The 20,044-nt window shown below is 42.9% G+C and overlaps 1 protein-coding gene across 11 annotated transcripts in view; it reads right to left on the bottom strand.

Annotated features, from left to right (window-relative positions):
• The window catches only part of SNX19 (sorting nexin 19), a 47,265-nt gene extending 27,589 nt beyond the window's left edge, over positions 1-19,676 (bottom strand). For 9 of the 11 annotated variants that reach the window (XM_045038535.1, XM_045038533.1, XM_045038531.1 and 6 more), the window contains exons 1-8: positions 17,463-19,606; positions 15,585-15,723; positions 14,232-14,332; positions 13,996-14,115; positions 11,951-12,081; positions 10,610-10,706; positions 9,702-9,882; positions 7,057-7,186 (exon numbers count right to left, since the gene is read on the bottom strand). In XM_045038535.1, the coding sequence (XP_044894470.1) occupies positions 7,057-7,186; positions 9,702-9,882; positions 10,610-10,706; positions 11,951-12,081; positions 13,996-14,115; positions 14,232-14,332; positions 15,585-15,723; positions 17,463-19,160 (2,597 nt within the window). In that variant the 5' untranslated portion in view covers positions 19,161-19,606. Of the gene's footprint in view, positions 1-7,056; positions 7,187-9,701; positions 9,883-10,609; positions 10,707-11,950; positions 12,082-13,995; positions 14,116-14,231; positions 14,333-15,584; positions 15,724-17,462 lie in introns of all 11 variants that reach the window. The other 2 variants (XM_045038537.1, XM_045038536.1) reach the window with 2 other exon arrangements.
• Between the last annotated feature and the right edge of the window lie 368 nt (positions 19,677-20,044).

The following is a 20,044-nucleotide window of genomic DNA, read 5'->3' on the forward strand; positions in this document are numbered from 1 at the left end:
TCTTTATCCTAAGATGGGTGTAGGGTAAGTGGCACCTAAGAAATCCGACAGGGAGGCCACTCATAATAGGAGGGTCTGCTGTGGCCCATCCTGGCACAATCTATAGAAGTTGAGACCTTTGTCAAGGTCTAGTGGAAGAAGCGTAAGACAAACGATGTTCCTTTTCCCCAAGGAAGCACAATACAACCTAATCCAAAGCCATCAGTGCAAAAAATTATTTTCAGCAACTCTAAAAACTGCCTGAGTCAATAATGAGAGGGCCAGAAAATAATCTGACAGGAAAATTTGAAGACTTAGTCTGAGATAATTTTATATCTGGGGCTCTTACAAAAGTATACTATTTTCTACAGAAATTGTGTGTAGAAAGAGATCAAGTGTAAGAAACCACAAGGCACCAAAGCTGAATCAAAAGAGAAGTTTATGGGGCAAAGGAGAAAGCTGTAATTTGCGTTTCTTGAGAAACTCTGAGTCTTAACTCTGAAAATCTTTTTCTGACTGGGAATAGGATGTAGAACAGGGACCCTAAGGGAAACTATGCAATCTCTGATCCAGGAGTGTTTTAAGAATAAAATCAGAAATATTCAGATGGAAATGAATTTATATACTACCATCATGTGCATGTGTCCCTCAGTCTAGTCAGATGGAAAGCAAGAGAGATTAGATGGAAATAAGGCACAGGAACTTGCAAGGTCAATTCTAGTGGTCACGCCTTGGTGAGGAAGCTTGCAGAGTAGGGAGGCAGTATGGAGCAGCAGCAGTTTCATAGGCTTTGAGGCCAGGATGACTGAAGTGGAATCCTGGGTGTGATACTTACTAGCTCTATAATTCTGGGAAGGTTATTTAACCCAAGTATCATTTTCCTCACTTATAAAATGTGTAAATATATGTCTATCTCACAGAACTGCACTGCACATTAGTACCTGAAGTACATGGTTGCTTACCTGGTATAGTTAGTATTTAACAAATGTTAGCTCCTTTCCTGTTGCACTTACTTGTACCCTTTGGTGGCAGGCCTGATGTTCCCCCCTTAAGATATAACCAATGTCAGAAAGACCCTTCATCCATCTGCTACCTAGACATGTCCACTGAGAAAGAGGCCCTTGAATAGATTCCTCTTAGAGAGCACCTAAGACTCTGGAGTGACCTAAGAGAATTAGTGGAGGCAAAAGAGTACACGGTCAGCCATTCATAATTGTCTTTCTGGAAAATGCACATTCTTGCCTGGCAGCACAGCCTCTCCAATGCTCCTCTACTCTCTCCCCATACACCTTCTGATTTTCCCTGGAGATAATCTATAGAGATTGCTTTTCTAAGAAAATGAGTCTATGGCCTGGCATAAAGTCCAGTGCCTGCCATTTAATTTTTTCATCCATTTAATTTTCAAGTGCACTGCTTGTTGGACTCCTTAAATCTGACACATTCTTTCTTTTCTTCTTCATCTCCATATAATTCCTGACTTAACATAACTAGTCTCTTTGCCCACAGATCACAGAACCTTCTTCCCTTTTCCCTACTCTTTTTACCACACTATTCCATTCCCACGTGCCCCTCAACATACACACACAAACACATTCACTCACTCACTCTTTAAGAAATCCTGATGTAGATGCCAAGAATGTGTCTGCTGCCCTTTTGACACAGAGTCTGATGCCATCTTCGGGGCCATGGGGAGGGCAGAGCCACGAGACGTGGCATTCGTGTACTCTACTGCTAGCCTGCCTCATATTTTTATCAGATCACTGCTCTGGGCATCCAAGCAGGGAACCAGTCCAGCTTCTTCTCATTCCTTTGCTCTACATCAGGACTCCATAATAATCTCACCCCTTACCTTGGCTGGGTCTTCCTGCCCCAAACCTTCTACCATCAATGGAGCACAGTACATCTCTCCTCTTTCCCTCCAGCCTAGTCATATCTGAGTACTTGTCCAATTTCTTAACCCTGATTCTGATGCATGCAGGGATACTGTTAAGTTTCTTCTGTTTTCGGACATGAGCAGTCTGCACAAGCTGGATTCACTTCTTGGCTTAGACTGCTACCCCCACTCCTCTTCCCCTCCCTTTGTCTCTAATTCCAAATAAGGAGTGCTCCTTCTTACATAATTGGATGTTCCCAGCACGGAAGCTTACATACGAGGTCAGGCGCGCATGCGTGCAAGACTTCCCTTTGACTTAACAATGCCTTTTTTGGGCATCTAACTTCTCTTTAGCTCCCTTCCCCCACTCTCTCTACACCATCAACAACATCAACAATCAAGGGAGATTTATGAAGCCTGGCTCAGACCAGAACTCTTCCAACCTTGGCTTAGAAGGAGGGGTCATGAGGTTGAATTTACTCTCCTTTTTTTTTTTTTTTTTTTTTTTTTTGCAGGCTAGAGAGAGACTGAGGGAGTGACTGTTCATGATTTGGCAGGAGTCCTTGGCATCCAAGGCCGTTACGTATATAGATCTTTTAAGGGAGCAAGGGGAGTAAACAAAGTTGAAAGCAGAAGCTAACTTATTTTCTTAGAGATGATAATGCTGGAGGCTGGAAAATTATGACATTTTAAGGTAATGAATGTAAATCTAGATGGCAGTTCTGTCCCTGATGCCCGAACTGCAGTGTGTTCACGATGACCAGAGAAGTGGCAATAGCTATCAGTGCTATCAATACCAACTACCTTTAAAGTGCAGAACTAAAGAGAGCTCAGTATGCTGCAAAAGGATACAGCTCAGATACTTATGGTTTCAGAGACTGAACAGCCATGGTGCTTCTTGGGGACAGTCTCAGAGAGGCCAACACTGAAGCAGGCAGGGACCACACTGTACCTCTTGTAATAGTAACAAAGGTATGTGGAGTGGTGGGGAGGTGGGGGAGGTGCTGTAGCTTTGGGGGGATATCAAATTCCAACTTATTTGCTTACCAAAGCAAATAAAGCCCAAGAATGTAGCACTGTATAAACCGCATCTTAAAAATAAAAAGAAGCGTAAGCCGTTCAGGGAACATGTAACACGGGATGACCTTAGGATTAGGATGCTGCAGGGCCCTTTGTGTTACATGAGAATGTGCATATAGGGAAATGTGGTTTGGATTTTACAAAATGACTGAAAATTTCCTCTTGGGGAACGTAGACTACTCTGAGGCAAAATAATTTTGTTGGTTTTTAATCCCTTCAAATCCCAGAGCAAAACTGATAAGAAAAGATAAAGTCATTAAGCTGAAAATTATTAGACAAACATGGGTTCAGATTCTGCTTGTGGTATACTTATTAGCTCTGTGATCTGGATTAAATAACCACACTTCTTTGTAAGCCTTAGCTTCCTCATCTTTGAAACGGGGATCATAGCTGTTCTACAGGGCTTTGAGGGGATTAAATGATATAATGCGCTGTGTGTTCAGTATAGTGTCTGCACAAAGTAAACTCTCAACAAAGGTTTGCTGGGCACTAAAAACGCTGAAGGTGACAATGTTATCTACATTGTATTATCTACATTGTTATCTACAAAGTATCTACACTTTGAGTGCGGAAGTAAGCCCTGTCTATTCCCTGTCTACCATGCACAAGGGAACTTGCTGGTGTAAGACCACAGACCACAGATACTTCGAACTTCTGGAAGGGGAATTGTAATTCTTTCCCCAGATATCCATGGTTGCCTCTTAACTCCTATCTTTTATTTATTTATTTATTTATTTATTTAAACATTTATTCATTCTTGAGAGATAGAGCATGAGTGGGGGAGGGGCAGAGAGTGAGAGAGAGTGGGGAGACACAGAATCCAAAGCAGGCTCCAGGCTCTGAGCTGTCAGCACAGGGCCTGACGCAGGGTTTGAACCCATGACCATGAGATCATGACCTGAGCTGAAGTCGGACACTTAACTGACAGCCCCTCAGGGACCCCTTGACTCCCTTTAAAACGCTTCAAGAACACTCTGAACCCAGCACCAGCTATTTGAGAAGGGGGCCATGTGCATCATTTAAAAGATGGGAATGATTTCTAGGGAAGGATGAAAGGCCTTGAATAGGGAAGGATGAAACTCTTAATTCTAGTCTGTGGAGACTTAGGGTGTGAAGGGTGTCAACTGGCTATGTTCCCATTTCCACTGTAGCTAACACAAAACAAAATGGACCTAACAATAACATTTGATAGAAGTGGGAACTTTTTGATAGGAAGGGATGAGACAAGTGAATAAGGACAAAATATCATCGCCTGGAAAAATCTATGATGAACAAAGATAACAGACCACAGTTACAAAGAGTTTTCCAGAAGTAACTAGCCACAAAATTCTATTCTTGCACAAGATTCATCTTGGCTTCATTCAAATTCACTAAAGACATCCAGAATTTCCCTCCTTAACAAACAGAGATGCCACTCCATTAAAAAAGAAAAAGTTAAAGGAATGTCAAGGGAAATTTAGTTGTAAGCCCTCTCCCTGATTTTGTTTATGGTGTGAGCTCCATGTGGGTTTTGCTCATATTCATTCACCAGACAGCTATCTATCCAGCTAACTAGAGGTGTAGTTCTAGCAGAAGTGTCAAGGGCTGGGGACGAAAAGGTGAGCAAGCCTGATTCAAAGTTCTTCTCATGAAGGCATTACTTGAGTCTAGCAGCTCTCCCCACTCATGTAACCAGGAGCACCTGGAAAATACTACTGAATTCTATACTTAACCTACACTTGTCTGTGCTGGAAAGATACCTGGGTGGTCTGCTTCATGATGTCAGACATGGGAATACTCTAGTTGTTACTTTAACAAAGGAACCCATTGGCACAAAGCCACCTAGAAACCCCTTACAAAGCCTTTATTGTTTAGGAGCTCTATTCTGCAAAACTCAGAGACACAGGCACAGTGGGGATAGCAGTTGCTACAGGAGATGGGTATAGGGTAGAGCAACCTGAAGACGTAAAAGTAGAACAAATCTGGGGTCACCAGCTGGAGGAATTAGAAAGAGAAAGAATTTTTTTTTTTATCCTTTCCTTTTTCTGAAGTGCAAATAATTAAGACCTAACATCTACTGGATACCTTCTATGCACCTGAGATTGACACTATTATTATTCCTATTTTCCAGATGAGGAAACCAAAGCTCAGAGAAATTAATCATAGCAGAGTAGTAGTATATTGTGTGGATAAGAACTTGGGCTTTGGAATTTCTGGATTTGATTTCTGGCTCCACCATGCATTAGCTTTGTGATTGTGGATAAGGCCCTCTGTTCTAACCCCCATTAAACTGTACAAAATGTGAAAAGTAGAGACTATCTGTTTTCTTCACTACTGACCAGCCTGGTGAATTAAGGAGTAAGACCAAAACAATTTCCCAGCTAGATAGACAGGTAAGAGTATTTCAAGGTGAAGTGGATGAATGCTACAAACAGCTTGGACAACTGTCTACCAGTCAAACCCAGAAACTGCTCAGATCAGAGGGCACAATATATTTACTTCTGCACATCCCATCCACTCCACTTTACTCTTATCTCTTCCCTATCCCGAGAGAATTTATAATCATTGCCCACTGAGGTAAATGCAATCTGGCTTAGAATTCTCAAGTTTGAAATTCCCTTGTATTTAATCTCCCTGGTTTAGATCTCTAAGAACCCTGACTATGTAAAATACTACTTCTTCAGTGATCAGCCTGTAATCGCCAAATATATTTCTCTCTGCTTATCTGGTACTGGCTCAAGCCCTTTAATATTCTTAGTTATTTACACTTCAGGTAAACTTCTTCCTACCTTTTTCATATATGAATCCTTATCTTTGAATACTTTCTTGTGTTTTGAAATCAATTTGTCATGTAAATGCCTTCAAGGACGAGGGTAATCAATTATCACATACTAGCTAGTTTTAGGATCTTCCAATTTTTTGAAAGATCAGCATTTTGGAAGATTTTGGAAGATCAGCAAGGGGAAGCTTAACAGAGGAAGAAGAGAAACAAAGGCTCAATTAACAACATCCACAAGTGACTGAAAACAACACAGACAGACTCTGCTTTCAAGCATGAAGGTAATGAGAAAGGAAATGTTTATCTTTGATTTGGCATTTAGTGAGCATCTTCTATGTCCTGGGTCCTGTGTAAGTTGCTGGGGATATAAAGTCAGGTGTACTCCCTAAAGAACTGGTAGTCTAGAACATGGTTTCTCAACCTCTGTACTACTGTTATTTTGGGTAGGATGATTCAGTGTTGTTTGGGGCATTGGGAGTGGGGAGAGTGCTGTCCTGTGTAGTGTAATAGCATCCCTGGCCTCTACCCACTAGATTAAATAGTCTCCTATCTCCCTTCCCAGTTGTGACAACTCAAAATGTCTCCTGATATTGCCAACTACCCCTGGGAGAAAACTGGCCCTCACTTGAGGACCACTAGTTTAGGGAAAGAACATTATTTCTCTAACACGCTGTGTTATCAGTATTATGATCACAACTCTAAGGGTAGACAAGAGGGCTCCTCAGTTCTGGGGGAAGGTGGGAGAGGATACCACACAAAGTTCCACAGAATAAATCTTTTCACAGATCTTTTAAGAGATATAAGTGGTGTTGGGATCACAATCCACATTTTAAATCCAAGTATACTACTATTCCTTACCATCCTGTGGAAGTACTTGCTCAGTTGTTGACTATTTACACACCTTTTGGAGAAAACGATCTTTATTTTCAGAGCACTGATCTGTTTTCGCCTTGTCTTTCTCATTATTTATCATCACAGTGAATACATACTGTCAGTGAAATGTTCACTGTAACAAGGTGAACAGTGTAGGGCTTGGGGTTTAACTGGGTGGAGAATGGATCCCCCAGTAGTAAGAGTTGAAGTATTTTAAGATCACAGGCAATGTCTGTAACTCGGTGGATTATGCCAGAAGTCCTATAGAAGCAGACCCATTCACTCTTTAGACAATGAGGTGATTAATACAAGCCTTTTGGTACACGTCAGGCAGTCTTCATCCCTGAACCCCTACAACAGAGTCTCTGTCTTCCGTTATGGCCACAGGTTTCCTGGACTCGACACTTTCCCTCTCCAGTGCAGAATTCAGAATTCACACCCAAGCCCTGTCCAACTTGAGACTCTAATACGATAGAGAACTCTGCAGTCTTACCTCTGAATTAGGGTCCCAAAGACAAGACGAAGAACTTTTTGCATGTTTTCTGTACACAGCCATCTCCACTGTTCCATTAGCAGCAAGAGGAGCAGATCCAGGGCTGTGTCAGCTAGCTCTGTCTCTGTTCCTGGGGAATGAAAGGCATCAAAAGTAACTGAGAAGAGACCCATTCAGGTGGAACATATTTCAATGAACTGGATCTTCACCTTTATATCAATCATCTTGTATTTCTATAATTCTTCTTTACTCAAATCAAGAGATGTTTACTTTATATCTAAGAGGTTCAGTGATAAGCTCTGTATTTCTTTATAATTCTTTGGTTTATGTTCCTCACTCAGTAAATATTGTTTGCCTTTCTAAAAGATTTTGCATATAAATATTTTTCCCACCTAGCTTCTGTTTCTTCTGTATTCTCTCCAGGGAGCTGAATACATTCTGTTCCAAGTAATTCCTCCCAACTAGTGACTAACTGGAATTGGCAAGGCCCAGTCTCTTCCATCCGTATATTCCACTGGCCTCCACAAAGCATCATGGAAATGTTGTGGGCAGCAGATCTGGGGAAAGATTTAGGATTCATTCTCCTATAAACAAGTTGCTTTGAAAGCGTCTCCATTACACAGAGCTGTTGGGTTGGGATCCAGGAGGCTTCAGTTTGGTTCTGAGATAACATGTAGTTCTAGAAAGAGCACTATACCTTTGGTAAAATAGGCCATGACAATTATTGATTTCCTTCCTATTTCAAAGACTGGAAAGAGGACCACAAACGAGTTCACATCCGTGCTAAGCTGAAGTCTCCTGAACAGATGTATTTCATGGATGGAAGCATCTGTTCTCTAACCCTGTTCAGGGGTCCCATGTCATCTGTGATTTGCCTCCCAAGAGACATCCCTAGGAATATATGAATGAATGAATGAATGAATGAATGAATGAATGAATGAATCTCAGCAATCTGATGCTATTGCTGTGATTAATATTACAATTAATCATCAACAATAATTTTGTTGGTCTAGGACAAATAGGTATTGTCTGGGCCAGTTTGCCCAAGCTCTTCTCCCTAAAGGGTTCTTTAGAACATTAATGACTTCAGATTTAGACGAATCTGTTAGAACTGAATCCTTTTTTCTTAATCCCGCCCAATATATATATTTTTTCTGCACTGCATTTCAAGGGGAAATTGTTCAGAACTGGTATGTTTACTTTCCAGTCTTTTGCTCAAAGACAGGATATTTAGATCCTTGGGAAACAGCATCATTCTGAGCATCTGTCACCCTTCTCAATTCTATTTTCTCAGGTTTAGTGTTTACCTAGAGCTGCCACCATGTGGTGACAGTTAGTCATAGCAGAAAATATAAGAAAAAGCAAAACAAGGCACCAAGTCCTCTGGAACAAAATGGTGAATTTCCTGTCATGTGAGAATTTTGAGTTTCTTAAGGCTAAAAGAAAAGCTCAGGCATAAACTATATCTTTAGACTTATGATGTTGAAAATTTACAGCCTTGATTTTGGCTGTTTATACTGTTTTACCCATTTCATCTTTCTTACAGTTCTGATGCTTTTGCCATTATAACACTTTATTTACTTACCCAGTGAGACATGTGTGAAGAGGTGGGGTTGTAAATTTCATTTTTTCTTCCTCACAGTTAAGCAGAGGTCCCATAGAGTGAGGTCAAGTGACTATTCATGGGCATCCAAGAAACAATGTTGAAATCAGCTTTTTTGTTTTTTTTTTTTTCCTTCTGAACTAAAGATTTTGTGATCTCTTCTTGAAGAGACTTTGTGGGAAACTTTGTCTTGGTGGAACTGAAAACCTTTTTTATAAATTGTAGCTCAGCAAACATACTAATATCCTGGGCTCCCATTTTTGCCCATGTAGAAAACATCTGCACTTTTTCTAGGAAGCAAACCTGCCCTATCCTCACTTCTTCTCCTTTCCTGTTCTATGGTGGGGCACTGGGTGGTATCACTTGCCATGGCAGTAAATAAAACAGAAGGAAAAGCTCCAGGGAGAAGAAGAATTCCATTTCACACAGGTTGCACTTCAGCTGCCCTGTGCTATATCTAAGTGAAGATTTCTAGTAGGCAAGTGGAAAGACAATATCCAACATTTAGGCATCATCAGCACATGTGTTAGATTTGAAATCAATAGTACAAATGAGATCACTCAGGGGGACCATGCAGAGTAAGAATAAAGAGCCAAAAATAAAGCTCTGGAAGGCTAGTAAGAGAACCAACAAATGGGACTAAGAGACTAACTACATGAGAGGCAGAAAGAAGACCAGGAGAGGGGGACCACAGACATGAAGGAAGGAAGTTTTGCAGATAAAGGGAGTAGTCCAAAGATGCCAAAGCATGCCATAAATAACATACATAAGATAATGATATGATAAGCATGGATCTCATCTTGCTGGATCAGAGCTCCCTGTTTTTGTGCCCTGTTCCCCTGTTTGACTCAGCTCTGGGGACTGTGTCGGATTCTTCTTTGTATGCCAGGCTCGGTAGAGCACCTCAAGCACTGGTTTTTAACACATGGTTTGCTTAGCTAAACAGAAGAGAAATTAAATGGACAAATCCCAACTGTCACAAGTCCCAAGTATACTATACCATGGCTCCCTTCTCTGTAGGAGCAGGGACCCTGTCGCTTACCCGGATCACTGGTGCTGAGGTCTTGGGCTGGCACGGCTGGATCTGACAAGTAACCATCCACACAACCTTTGGGGATTTGTTCACGGTCTTTTTCTGGGACTTCTGCTGGCTGCATTTCTAGTAACTTTGTCTGTTTTTCAATAAAGGACTCCATCCCAGACATGGACAGGATCTCTGACTCCTGAGGAAAGAGCCAGTGGCACATCACATAAAGTATAAGGAATATATGAGAGCAACTGTGGCACTTGAGTTTCCCTGTTCCTTCTCTGCAAAAGTATCATGAGTACAGAACCCAAATGACTCTGTGACTACCTCAGGAAAGTCTTTAGCTTCTACCAAAACTGCAAGTAAAACAATGCCTTTGTATTTGCACTTGCTGCAAACACATTTGGGTCATCTATTCTTTTCCAGGAACTGGCTTTACTTCTCATTCTGCCACCTTTTATTCCAAACCCATGGTGCTTGAGAAGTCAAACTGCTGACCCAGAGCCAGTAGGAATTACAAACTACCCAGAGAAAATACTTTCAGAATAAAAGTTAGAGGGGTGTCCGGGTGGCTCAGTCGGTTAAGCGTCCAACTTCAGCTCAGGTCATGATCTCGCGGTTCGTAAGTTCAAGCCCTGCGTCAGGCTCTGTGCTCAGAGCCTGGAGCCTGCTTCAGATTCTGTGTCTCCCTCTCTCTTTGCCCCTTCCCCAGCTCACACTCTGTCTCTCTCTGTCTCAAAAAGAAATAAACATTAAAAAAAAATTAAAAAAAAAAAAAGAATAAAAGTTAGAGACACAGATGCTGGTTAGGTCCTTCAGCAAGGCACCTACATCCCTCCTAACTTTAGAGAATGTCTCAATTGTCTATAACTGCAGGGTCAACCTCCCAGTGATTAATTCCAGGAGTCATCTGGTTATCTTACCACACTGCCTTCCTGAAAACAATAGAGAATCTTCTCAGGTGCTTCAGTTATATTCAGTGCTGGAGCAATCTTACTGGATGAGAACCTCAGCCTGGACCTGGTATTGACACAACGAACAGAAACAGAATGTAATGCATGATTTTGATTCCTATATGAAGGACTGACAAGTATTAATACCTTAAAACAAGAACACTCATACTTATTCTAGGGATCTTACTGTGGTCAGAGTTGCCAGGAGAGACCTGGCCCTGAAATTCCTCAAGTGACAGACAGTCAGGCAATTCTCAATACATAGTGCAACCACTGCACTAAGCTATGTGCACAACGCATTTGTGAAAGGGTTTTTGCTAATGTAAAACAGGGACCAGTCTATCATGGCTGTATTCCCATAAGCTAGAAGAATGGCTAGCATATACTATATTCTTATTAAAAATTTGTCAAAGATTAAAGAGACGTGTGGAATAAACCAAGGCTTTAGTTGTTACTGTTGGTACCCTATTTGCACATCCATTTATTCTCCTTGTATTCCAAATAAAACCAGGGGAAGGACCACAAGTGCTAACCTCAATGTTTCAAGGATCTTATAAGCACAGATATCATGGTCACCTTTCAAAATATGGGCTCAGTAAAAAAAAAAAAAGAAAAAAAAGGCTAAAAATTATGAGTGTTATTGCTGGTACATGACACATGTACACAAAGACAGTCAGACATACAGACATAAAAATACAAACTCTATCCTTCCCTCTCCCCACTCCAACACACACATAAACACACATTATCTCTTTCTCTCTCTCAGTCTTTCTCTCTGTCTCTTCATAATGGCCCAGATACAGATATGAAGTTTGCACTAAAGGTTAAGAGTGGTGCCATTCCCTTCCACATGTTGGCTTTGAAAGGGTATATTTGGGACCCTAGTGCAGGAAACAATAGCTGGCCCCTTCCTGTTTATTGCTAGTATATGCATCTTTAGAGCTAAGAGTTGCAGAAATGATGGCAAACAGAGATCAGTTATCAGCCTTAATTCTTCATAGAAAAGAAACATCTCAATTTTACAGGAAAATAGAAAAGGACACTATCTCTATTCTAGAGTTTTCCTTCTAATTAAAAATTCCTGATCAGTTTAAGTCCTGGGATCCTATGGCGAGACAAACATTCATGAGGGATGCCTATGCTGGATCTTAGGCTCCTTTAGGTTGGTGGAGCCTGGTTTTGTATAATAACTGGTATGTATTACCCATCTCCTCTCTCCTAGGGATTGAAAGTGGAGATGGGATTTGGCTGAAGACTGGCAATCAACTTGAGAACTGGAAAGGGTCCCTGGATAACTGAAGGGTTTCTCACTTGCTAGTCTTCTTGCCTTCTGTCTGGGGCTTGCTTTCTGTCTCGGCCTCACTCAGCTCTTCTGTGGGACTCTGGGGTTCAGAGCGAGGAAATGCTGTCTTCAAGGTGTCCACGATAGCACTCACCACCATCTGCAGGGGTCAGAGGTGCAGGGTCAGACAGGAACCACCAAATGAGCAGTTGTCTCATGCTGCTTTATGCAATTAGGATGCGCAGATAGCTAGGCTAGCTAGTGGAATCTTACTCATCAGCACAGTCAGGTATCAGGCAGATTTACTGTCAACTATTCTCCCTTTTCTCTATGGCCATAAAAATCTTCTTCCTCACAGAGTTAAGACAAACAATACCATGGGAAAATAAGTCAAAACAAACAATGAGATAAATAAAAACCTTGAGAGTTCTACAGGCTGGTGAAATACTTTTCATTTCTCAATTTCTTTCCTTGTGTATAAAGGAATAATTTTTAGTTTGTAAATCAATAATACTTTCACCAAGATGTGAATAAATGGAAGTAACATAGGCAGGGACATATGGAAAAAAGAAAGAGTAAAGATTATCAAATAAGAAATGCAGTCTGGTAGCATACATATTAACATGCTCAGAGTAATTCACAGAGTAAAGAACTGGTTTTTCCAGTTAATTCAAACAATTTCTCTTCTTTACAGAAAGAATAACAAAAATCACTCATGTCAAAATTAAGGAATCTTGAGTTGATATCAACTTTTCTACTCATAAACACCAAATATTTGGTCACAAAGACCAAATAAAGCAATCCTCACTGAAGAGTAAGAGTTGTCTGTATTTCTCAGAATGGGAAAATGGCATATAGATATTTGTTAAAAAGGAAAATGCACAAACAAATGAAACCCTACAATACTCAAGAAATGAAAAGAAATCTTTACTTTTCCTTTGGTGCTCCTTGCTAATTAACACTGCTGGCTAAGAGTAGTGTCATGCCTTCCTGAATTCATGCCTGTGTTCATCCTCTATAAGGAGCACAGCTAGCACAGCTGAGACAAGGCTGGAGTGGCTGAGTAAGACTACAGTAAAGCATAGGGCATAACAAACCAAGGAAAGAACACAGAGGATAGTATGAATAGATAATGGCACCTTGCTCTCAAGGCTCACAAAATTGTAGATCTCTGGGGAGGGTCTTTATCTGCTTTGTCACTGTTGTGTCACCAGCAGCTAGTACTATTCATGGCTTTGAGGAGGCAAGCAGTAACTGGATGGTGAGTCAGTGAGTGAACACATCTGTGTGGATGGACACATCTGCACGGAACTTTGGGGATTCTACCTCATTCATCCCTTTCCAGTTTGCAGGTTTTTCCTCACCGCAGTGAATTTCTCCTAATTCTTACCACATGAAATTCCACTTTATCATTTTATCCTCTTAAGTCTAGAGTGATGCCCCACCTTCTGCTAATGAGTCAGTGTTTTCTAACCTTTTAAAACATATGCCATCTTTTGATAAACATAAGTCTCAGACTTGTGCCCTGGGGACTCTAAAATCAGCTGGTAATCACTATTTATAGGATATAATGTACTACACAAATATCCTTCTCCTACCATCTCCAAAGGTTCTGAGATCCCCTCTTGGAAGTACAATTCTCTCCACTCTCTGTTCTCTGGCAGAGAATCACCACACCAGTCTAAGTCCAGCTGAGTGTGTGGTCTTGGGGCTCTTTTATTTGAGTGACCGATACCAAAAATGATCTCCTCCAGAAAAGACTTTTCTGACCTCACCTATTTATGGAGGTACAGATCTATCCTTACCTCCTTCCACTAGAATAACAATGTCATAATATCCCCCAGGAGATATGTGTACATGTATAGTGTCAGGGTGAGTGTATCCTCATAGTTGCTTACTGTAATTCAGGAAGGTGATGATCCAAGCAATATTTGCAAGAGGTCTTGAAAATTCTAGTCCACGTTCTACTGACTCCTTTCTGCTGTCTCTCCCCATCCCCAATCTCCTTTATTTTTTAGTCCCTGCCTATGCTCTGATGGGACACTAAAGCTGATCACAGTGGCCCTGCAGGTACCTTGTCTATTCTGGACACCATGAATGGTTTCTTGACAAAGGCAATACGAGCATCTGTGTTCAGAGCAAGGAACTCCTGCATCTCTTCACTGTTAGCGATCTCTGGAATGGCACAGAGTTGCTGCAAAAGACACAAGAAAGACTTCAAAGAGAAATTCCTGTCCCCAGGTCTCTCCAGCTTGGCTTGGGTATCTGGTAATCAGAATGAGAGCACAACCAAAACAGAAGGATACTGACCTTTAGAAAGGATTCCAGGAGGCTCTTACGGGCTTCTACTCTGTCACTATCCATGTTTCCAAATGGAAGATCTGGAAAGAGCTTTTTAGGACCCTTTACATCTTAAAAAAAACAAAAAACAAAAACACAAACTCATTCACTTAACATTTACTGAGGTATTCCATATAAAACATATCATATATGTAAGGAAAACAGAACTATTGAATACATTCCTAGGATTTTTTTAATTTCAGGAGTTCCAAATATATCTTAAGGAAATAATACTTACAATCTACTCTCGTACTAAGGTATATGAGGCCATACACTACAATGGTTATAGATGAAGGCTCTGAACTCCAGTTGCCCAAGTTAAATTTTTTTTCAAGTTTATTTATTTTAGTTTTTTAAATGTTTATTTAGAGAGGAGAGAGAGACAGAGTGCAAGCAGGGGAGGGGCAGAGAGAGGAGAGAGGAGACACAGAATCTGAAGCAGGCTCCAGGCTCTGAGCTGTCAGCACAGAGCCCAACGCAGGTCTTGAACTCAAACTGCGAGATCATGACCTGAGCTGAAGGCGGATGCTTAACCGACTGAGCCACCCAGACGTCCCTTTCTTCTGCAAGTTTAAAGTTTTGCTCCAGTCCCTACTGTGAGAATGACCTAAGGCAAGTTGTTTAATCTTCCTTTGACTTTTTTTTTTTCTGTATAATGATAATATGTTTCATTAGCTGTTAGAATTAAATGAGCTAATATATGTAAAGTACTCAGAAGAGACACTGGCATATATTTTCAAGTTTAACTCAGTAGTAGCTATTGTTATTAAGAAAGAAAATACATAACTGAAATCCATAACTTATGCCTAAACTTTATTTGGGTGATGATCAGTAATTTTTTTTTTTTAAAAAGTAGCTGCTTACCAGCTTTTATTTAGATTTAAATTTTATTACCTTTTTGTATTGTTCCTACGCCTTATGGGTGTCAAACAACACAGACACAAAAGCCTGATTTTTGAAGGATGGCAAACATTTCTGGATACTATTTTAATATTTAAGAGCAATCCATCGATGCCTCTGGAAAAGTTAATTTAATGCCTCATGCTGCCTCACAGACACAGGTGCAAATGTGAAAGCTTCTTAAGCTTAAACTAGATAGGCCCCAGAACAGAGCATTCAGTGGCAAAGAAATTCCTCAGAAACAATGTGATCAGTGCCATCCTGCACTAAAAAGCATCTGAAAACAAACGGGGAAGCACAGGCTCCTTGATGCTGTGTTCTCCTCCACCATCCCTCCTCACAAACTAGTAGGTCTCTAGCCTCTCAGATCAGGTGGCTAGATATGTAAAGCAAGCAGGCAGTCCAGCCTGGGGAAACTCTGACTTTTGATGAACTTCCGTAGATCTGATTTCTCCTCCAGACGTGTCTGCAGATTGAGGAACTCGCGGTAGCGGCGATTCACAGTGTGGTAGGCCAGCTGCTGCAGGCCACTGCTGTTCTCACCATCCAGAGCTGTCTCATACTGTTGAATGAACAAATTTGTTTAGTGCAGCAGCTCATTGGCCACAGAGTAAGAGCAGAGTAGGGGTAGAGGGAGAAAGATGTTCCTATTGTTTCTGAACCTATTAGAGCTGATTGCTGCCCTGAGTTGTAATGAGTAACTCAAATTCCCAGGGCAGCTGAATTAAGGAATGAGATGCATTTCCTAACACATGTGCCCCAGAAAAAGAAGAGTTTTGCTGTTCTCCATTCTCTTCTTCCATCTCAAAACTCCCTCCTGCAAACACTTTGACTTATAAAATTGGCTAATTAATTTTCAAATCTCAGAGTATAAAACAGAAGATAAAACAGCAATAAAAGTGACACTGCCTCTTTCACTCCTAAATAATGGGTTTGGACGTTATAAGAGGATAACCATTTGCTATTATACTCAACCAGTGATTATTTATGTTAGTTGGGAGAAGAACAAATAATCCAGAACAGCTGATGAATAAAATCATTTGTTTGCCTGGAATGCATTAAAGAACCATGTGTTTTTATTTTGCTTTGGGCAGATTAATTATTATTCTTGGAGCTCAAGTGAAATTTGTTTTCCTAAGTACATATCATCTGTATGATTGGAAGTCACATGAAGACTGGAGATGTCGTAAGGGGTCAAGGTTTGCTGCCTTAATATGCGTGGAGGGCCAGTATGTGGGAAAAGACAACTTGTACTGGATGTTCCCCCAGAGTGAACACCCTGAACAGCATGGAAGCTGTGACTTAGTACAGGGTAGACTTTTTGACAGAGTAGTTAAGATATAATGAAATTATGTGGAAGAACTATGTATGCACTTGTCATTAGGAGTAGGTTACCATTATTATTTGGAGGAGGTATTATAGTGTGAGGCAAGTGATGGAAGAAACGATCTCTTTGTTGGTGGGACTTAAAGCTATTTTAAAATTCTCTAGAGCCAGAGAGAACTATTCATTATGAACTGACATGAGCAAAGTAGTAGTCCCTCACACTAGCACTGAGAAGGCCTAGCTATGAGACAGATGGAATTCAGGGTGGGGCTCTCAAACTTGGAGCACCTGTGAATTAGGATGCTTTTTGTGGATTTTTCTCCTTGAGGGACACTAGTCAATACTCATACATTCCCAAACCTGGCTGCAGGACAAAAATCACTTGGGCTGCTTTTTAAATATTCAGATTCTGATAGATTTGGAATGAGAATTTCCAAAAATACCCTCTTCAGGTAATCTGGAAGCAGCCTATCCTACAGCCAGTTAAAGGGAGACTCTGCTATAACTGAACCCATCTGATACATGAACCCCTTCATATCATCTTTGCCAAGTAGTTCCTACTTCTGTGCTTAAACATCTCTAGGAATGAGGAACTTGCCACCTTCTGAGATGTATATAGGTAAATAAACTTCCTTCCTAAACAAAGTACAAAAGATACGTAATTAAAAAAGGAAAGAAAGAAATGAACAGGAGAAAGAGAATTTCTGGACAAAACTCTATACATTGGGAACCACTGAAAAATATGACCCTCAGTATCCTAAGAATCCTGAGATTCTAGGATTGTCTGCATGGGTACAAAACAGCGGCCAACTCTGCTTTACAAATGATCTTCAGACCATTCACATATAGATTCTTGTTCAATTAAACATAACAAGTGAAGAGTACCCTCTCTCCCTTAGATTCCTAGCTTCGCTGTCTCTGCTTTCCAAACCCATTCCCAGCCCAGTGGGGGTGACCAAATTCTAATCCTGTTACCTTCACCGTGTAGAGCGTGTATGGGTGGAATCCAGTGCCACTGTGCTCTCGAGCAGTAATGGTACCAGTGATACGAAGGTTCTGGATAACAACTGGGCCGTCTGGACTGCTCAGGGGCTCAAAGCTGAAGGTGGCTGAGCTGACAGGACCAGGTGGAGAGGAGGAAAGCAGAACCTGTGGGAGACTAGGATCTAAGGAGCTCACGCCATTGGTGAGATCCTTCTCTAAGCATGAGGGTCGTGGGGGGCAGGTCCTCTCCGGATCTGTCAGCAAAGCTGTAAGAGAGGTGACATCTCCTTGCTCTACTTCCTTGTCTGCTGTGTCAATGTGGATCTCTGGGCAGGAAGTCAGCATGGAGACCAGCAGGCCTGCCTCTGTTTCTGTTCCTGGACCCTCCTCGGCCTCTGCTCCTTCGATTCCTTCAGATGCCTCAACATTCTTAGACTCCAGAGACTGGGGACCCTCTAGGGCACACAGGGCATCCTGGATCTTGTCAGAGAGGAAGTTGCCTGGGGTCATGAGCATGATGGTTTCTTTACTCAGTTCAGACAATGGAGACTCCAGCTCTTCACATAAGAACAAAGGGCCTCGAATATCTGGCTGTAGGAAATGAGATGCGTTGTTTCCTACTTTTCTTTCTTCTGGCACTCCACCCAATTCTCCCTCTATTGCTTCATGGCCTTCTTCAACTTCTGGCGAGTGGTGGGAAGGCCCCTCTGGCTCACTACAGTTTAGTAGCACTGGTGCTGCTGCTGGAGACGGGGCTCTCACTTCTGGCAGACTCTGTACCTCAACAATCAGAGGCAGAGATGTGGGCACTGACGGCTTTTCCAGAGCACTGGCTGGGGAGGTTGGTTTAACCACTCCTGTAGGATTATTTCTGGCCTTGGAAAAGATGCCCACAAGTACAAGGTGGATCCAGTCGGGATCTGAAAGCTTGCTGATTAGTGGTAAGATTACATTGCAAGTAATGAGTTCCACCACAACATGGCGCCCGGTCCGGGTCTCCAAGTGGGGCTTTGGCACGAGTCCTTGCAGTAACAAATTTACAATGCCACGTGTATAGGTGACCTCAGTGCTGGGGCTCTGTACAGCAGGATGTGGGGCAGTAGCTCGGCAGTAAGCCTCCCAGAGCTGGGAGGGCTCAACTGTACCACTCTGCTTCTCAGCTGTGGCCTCCTTTGCCTGAATATAGCTCTGCAGGTGACAACCGCACAGAGTCAGAACCCTCTGAACAAGAGCATGACTGTCCACCATGCCCATCCTCCTCCGGAGCTCCTGGACCAAGCCTCTCATGGCGGCCTCCATTTCTTCCTCAAAGGCTGGCTCCTGGCTCACTGAGCGATACCAGGAAGACACAAAGTCTCGAATAATCATCTGGATGGTGCGGTTGATCTCCTGTTCCAATTGCCTCTCTGCCTCAGGGTTTGGAGGACAGGTGGCCACTGGGATGAAGCGTTCCAGATGCAGTCGACCTGAAGCCCCCACAATGGCGTTTGAGCCCAGCCATCCTCCCAGCACCGCTAGCAATGCAGACAGAAGGCAGAGAAGCCACACATTGACCAGAAAGTGGATGACCATGAGCCAGCCGAGCACGATCCCCACAGTCATCAGCTTCCGGCTACTCAGCAGGTTACTGAGGCTCCAGCTGGACTCAGCTGGAGTCTCTTGCAACGAGGTCACTGTCTCTGCCTTCATGGCTGAAAGGGTCAGGTGGCTACCCAGACAACCGCTCTCTTATCTCACCTGAGTTAGGGAATGGGGCATTAACTGTGTACGGAGACGAGGTTATGTGGAGTGCCATTCAGGACCCGGCGGGCTCTGGGCCCTCCACGTCCTAGAGGCAATGCAAAGCGACAGAGGCGGCTCTGCTTCTCCCCCTCGCTCCAGCCCCTTCCAGCGGAGAAGCTGCTCTCAAAGACTCGGCTGCCTTCATAATGCGGGGTCGGAGAGCCTCCGCGCAGCCTGGGGAGGGCGGGGCAGGGCCTTCAGCGGTCCTCACCTGACACTTACAGACGCCGTGCACCGGGTCACATACCGCTGGGGGGCGCGCCCAGACGGAGCCCCGATGTTCGAGGGACTCAACGGTGTCTTCGCCGCCGCCCTCGGAGAGACCCTCCGCCGGGTTGGGGTCCCGGACGACTGCGCTCCGCAGCCCGACTTCTGTCACGGCTGCCGGACGGCGGCCGCCGGCGACAGCTTCCGGGTCGACGTCGGCGGAGCAGGGCATGCTGGGAGAGCGTTAGCGCACCCCTAGGCGCGGCGCTGAGCAGCGCCCCCTGGTGGTGAGGAACGGCCGTGACAGCACCTGCGGACACCGGTTTCCCAAACTGTGTGCTTGCAGAGCCAGTGCTCAAGGGTGTGACCAAAGCCGCGTGGAACGCAGAGCGGCCTTGCAGGCAGAACCCCCCCCCCCCCCGAAGGACTGAGACTTCTAGGTTTAATTATTAAATAAGTTCGCCGACATCTCTTCCTGCTTAGGCAAAGTCTCACTAACCCAGTTTGTTTCAATCCTATATGGAAATGTTTTCGTTGTCATGATATATTTCAACATTTACCCTGCTTCCTCCCAGAGCCCCCTC

The sequence above is a fragment of the Felis catus genome, chromosome D1 (genome assembly GCF_018350175.1).
Source record: "Felis catus isolate Fca126 chromosome D1, F.catus_Fca126_mat1.0, whole genome shotgun sequence".
Classification (NCBI taxonomy): domain Eukaryota; kingdom Metazoa; phylum Chordata; class Mammalia; order Carnivora; family Felidae; genus Felis; species Felis catus.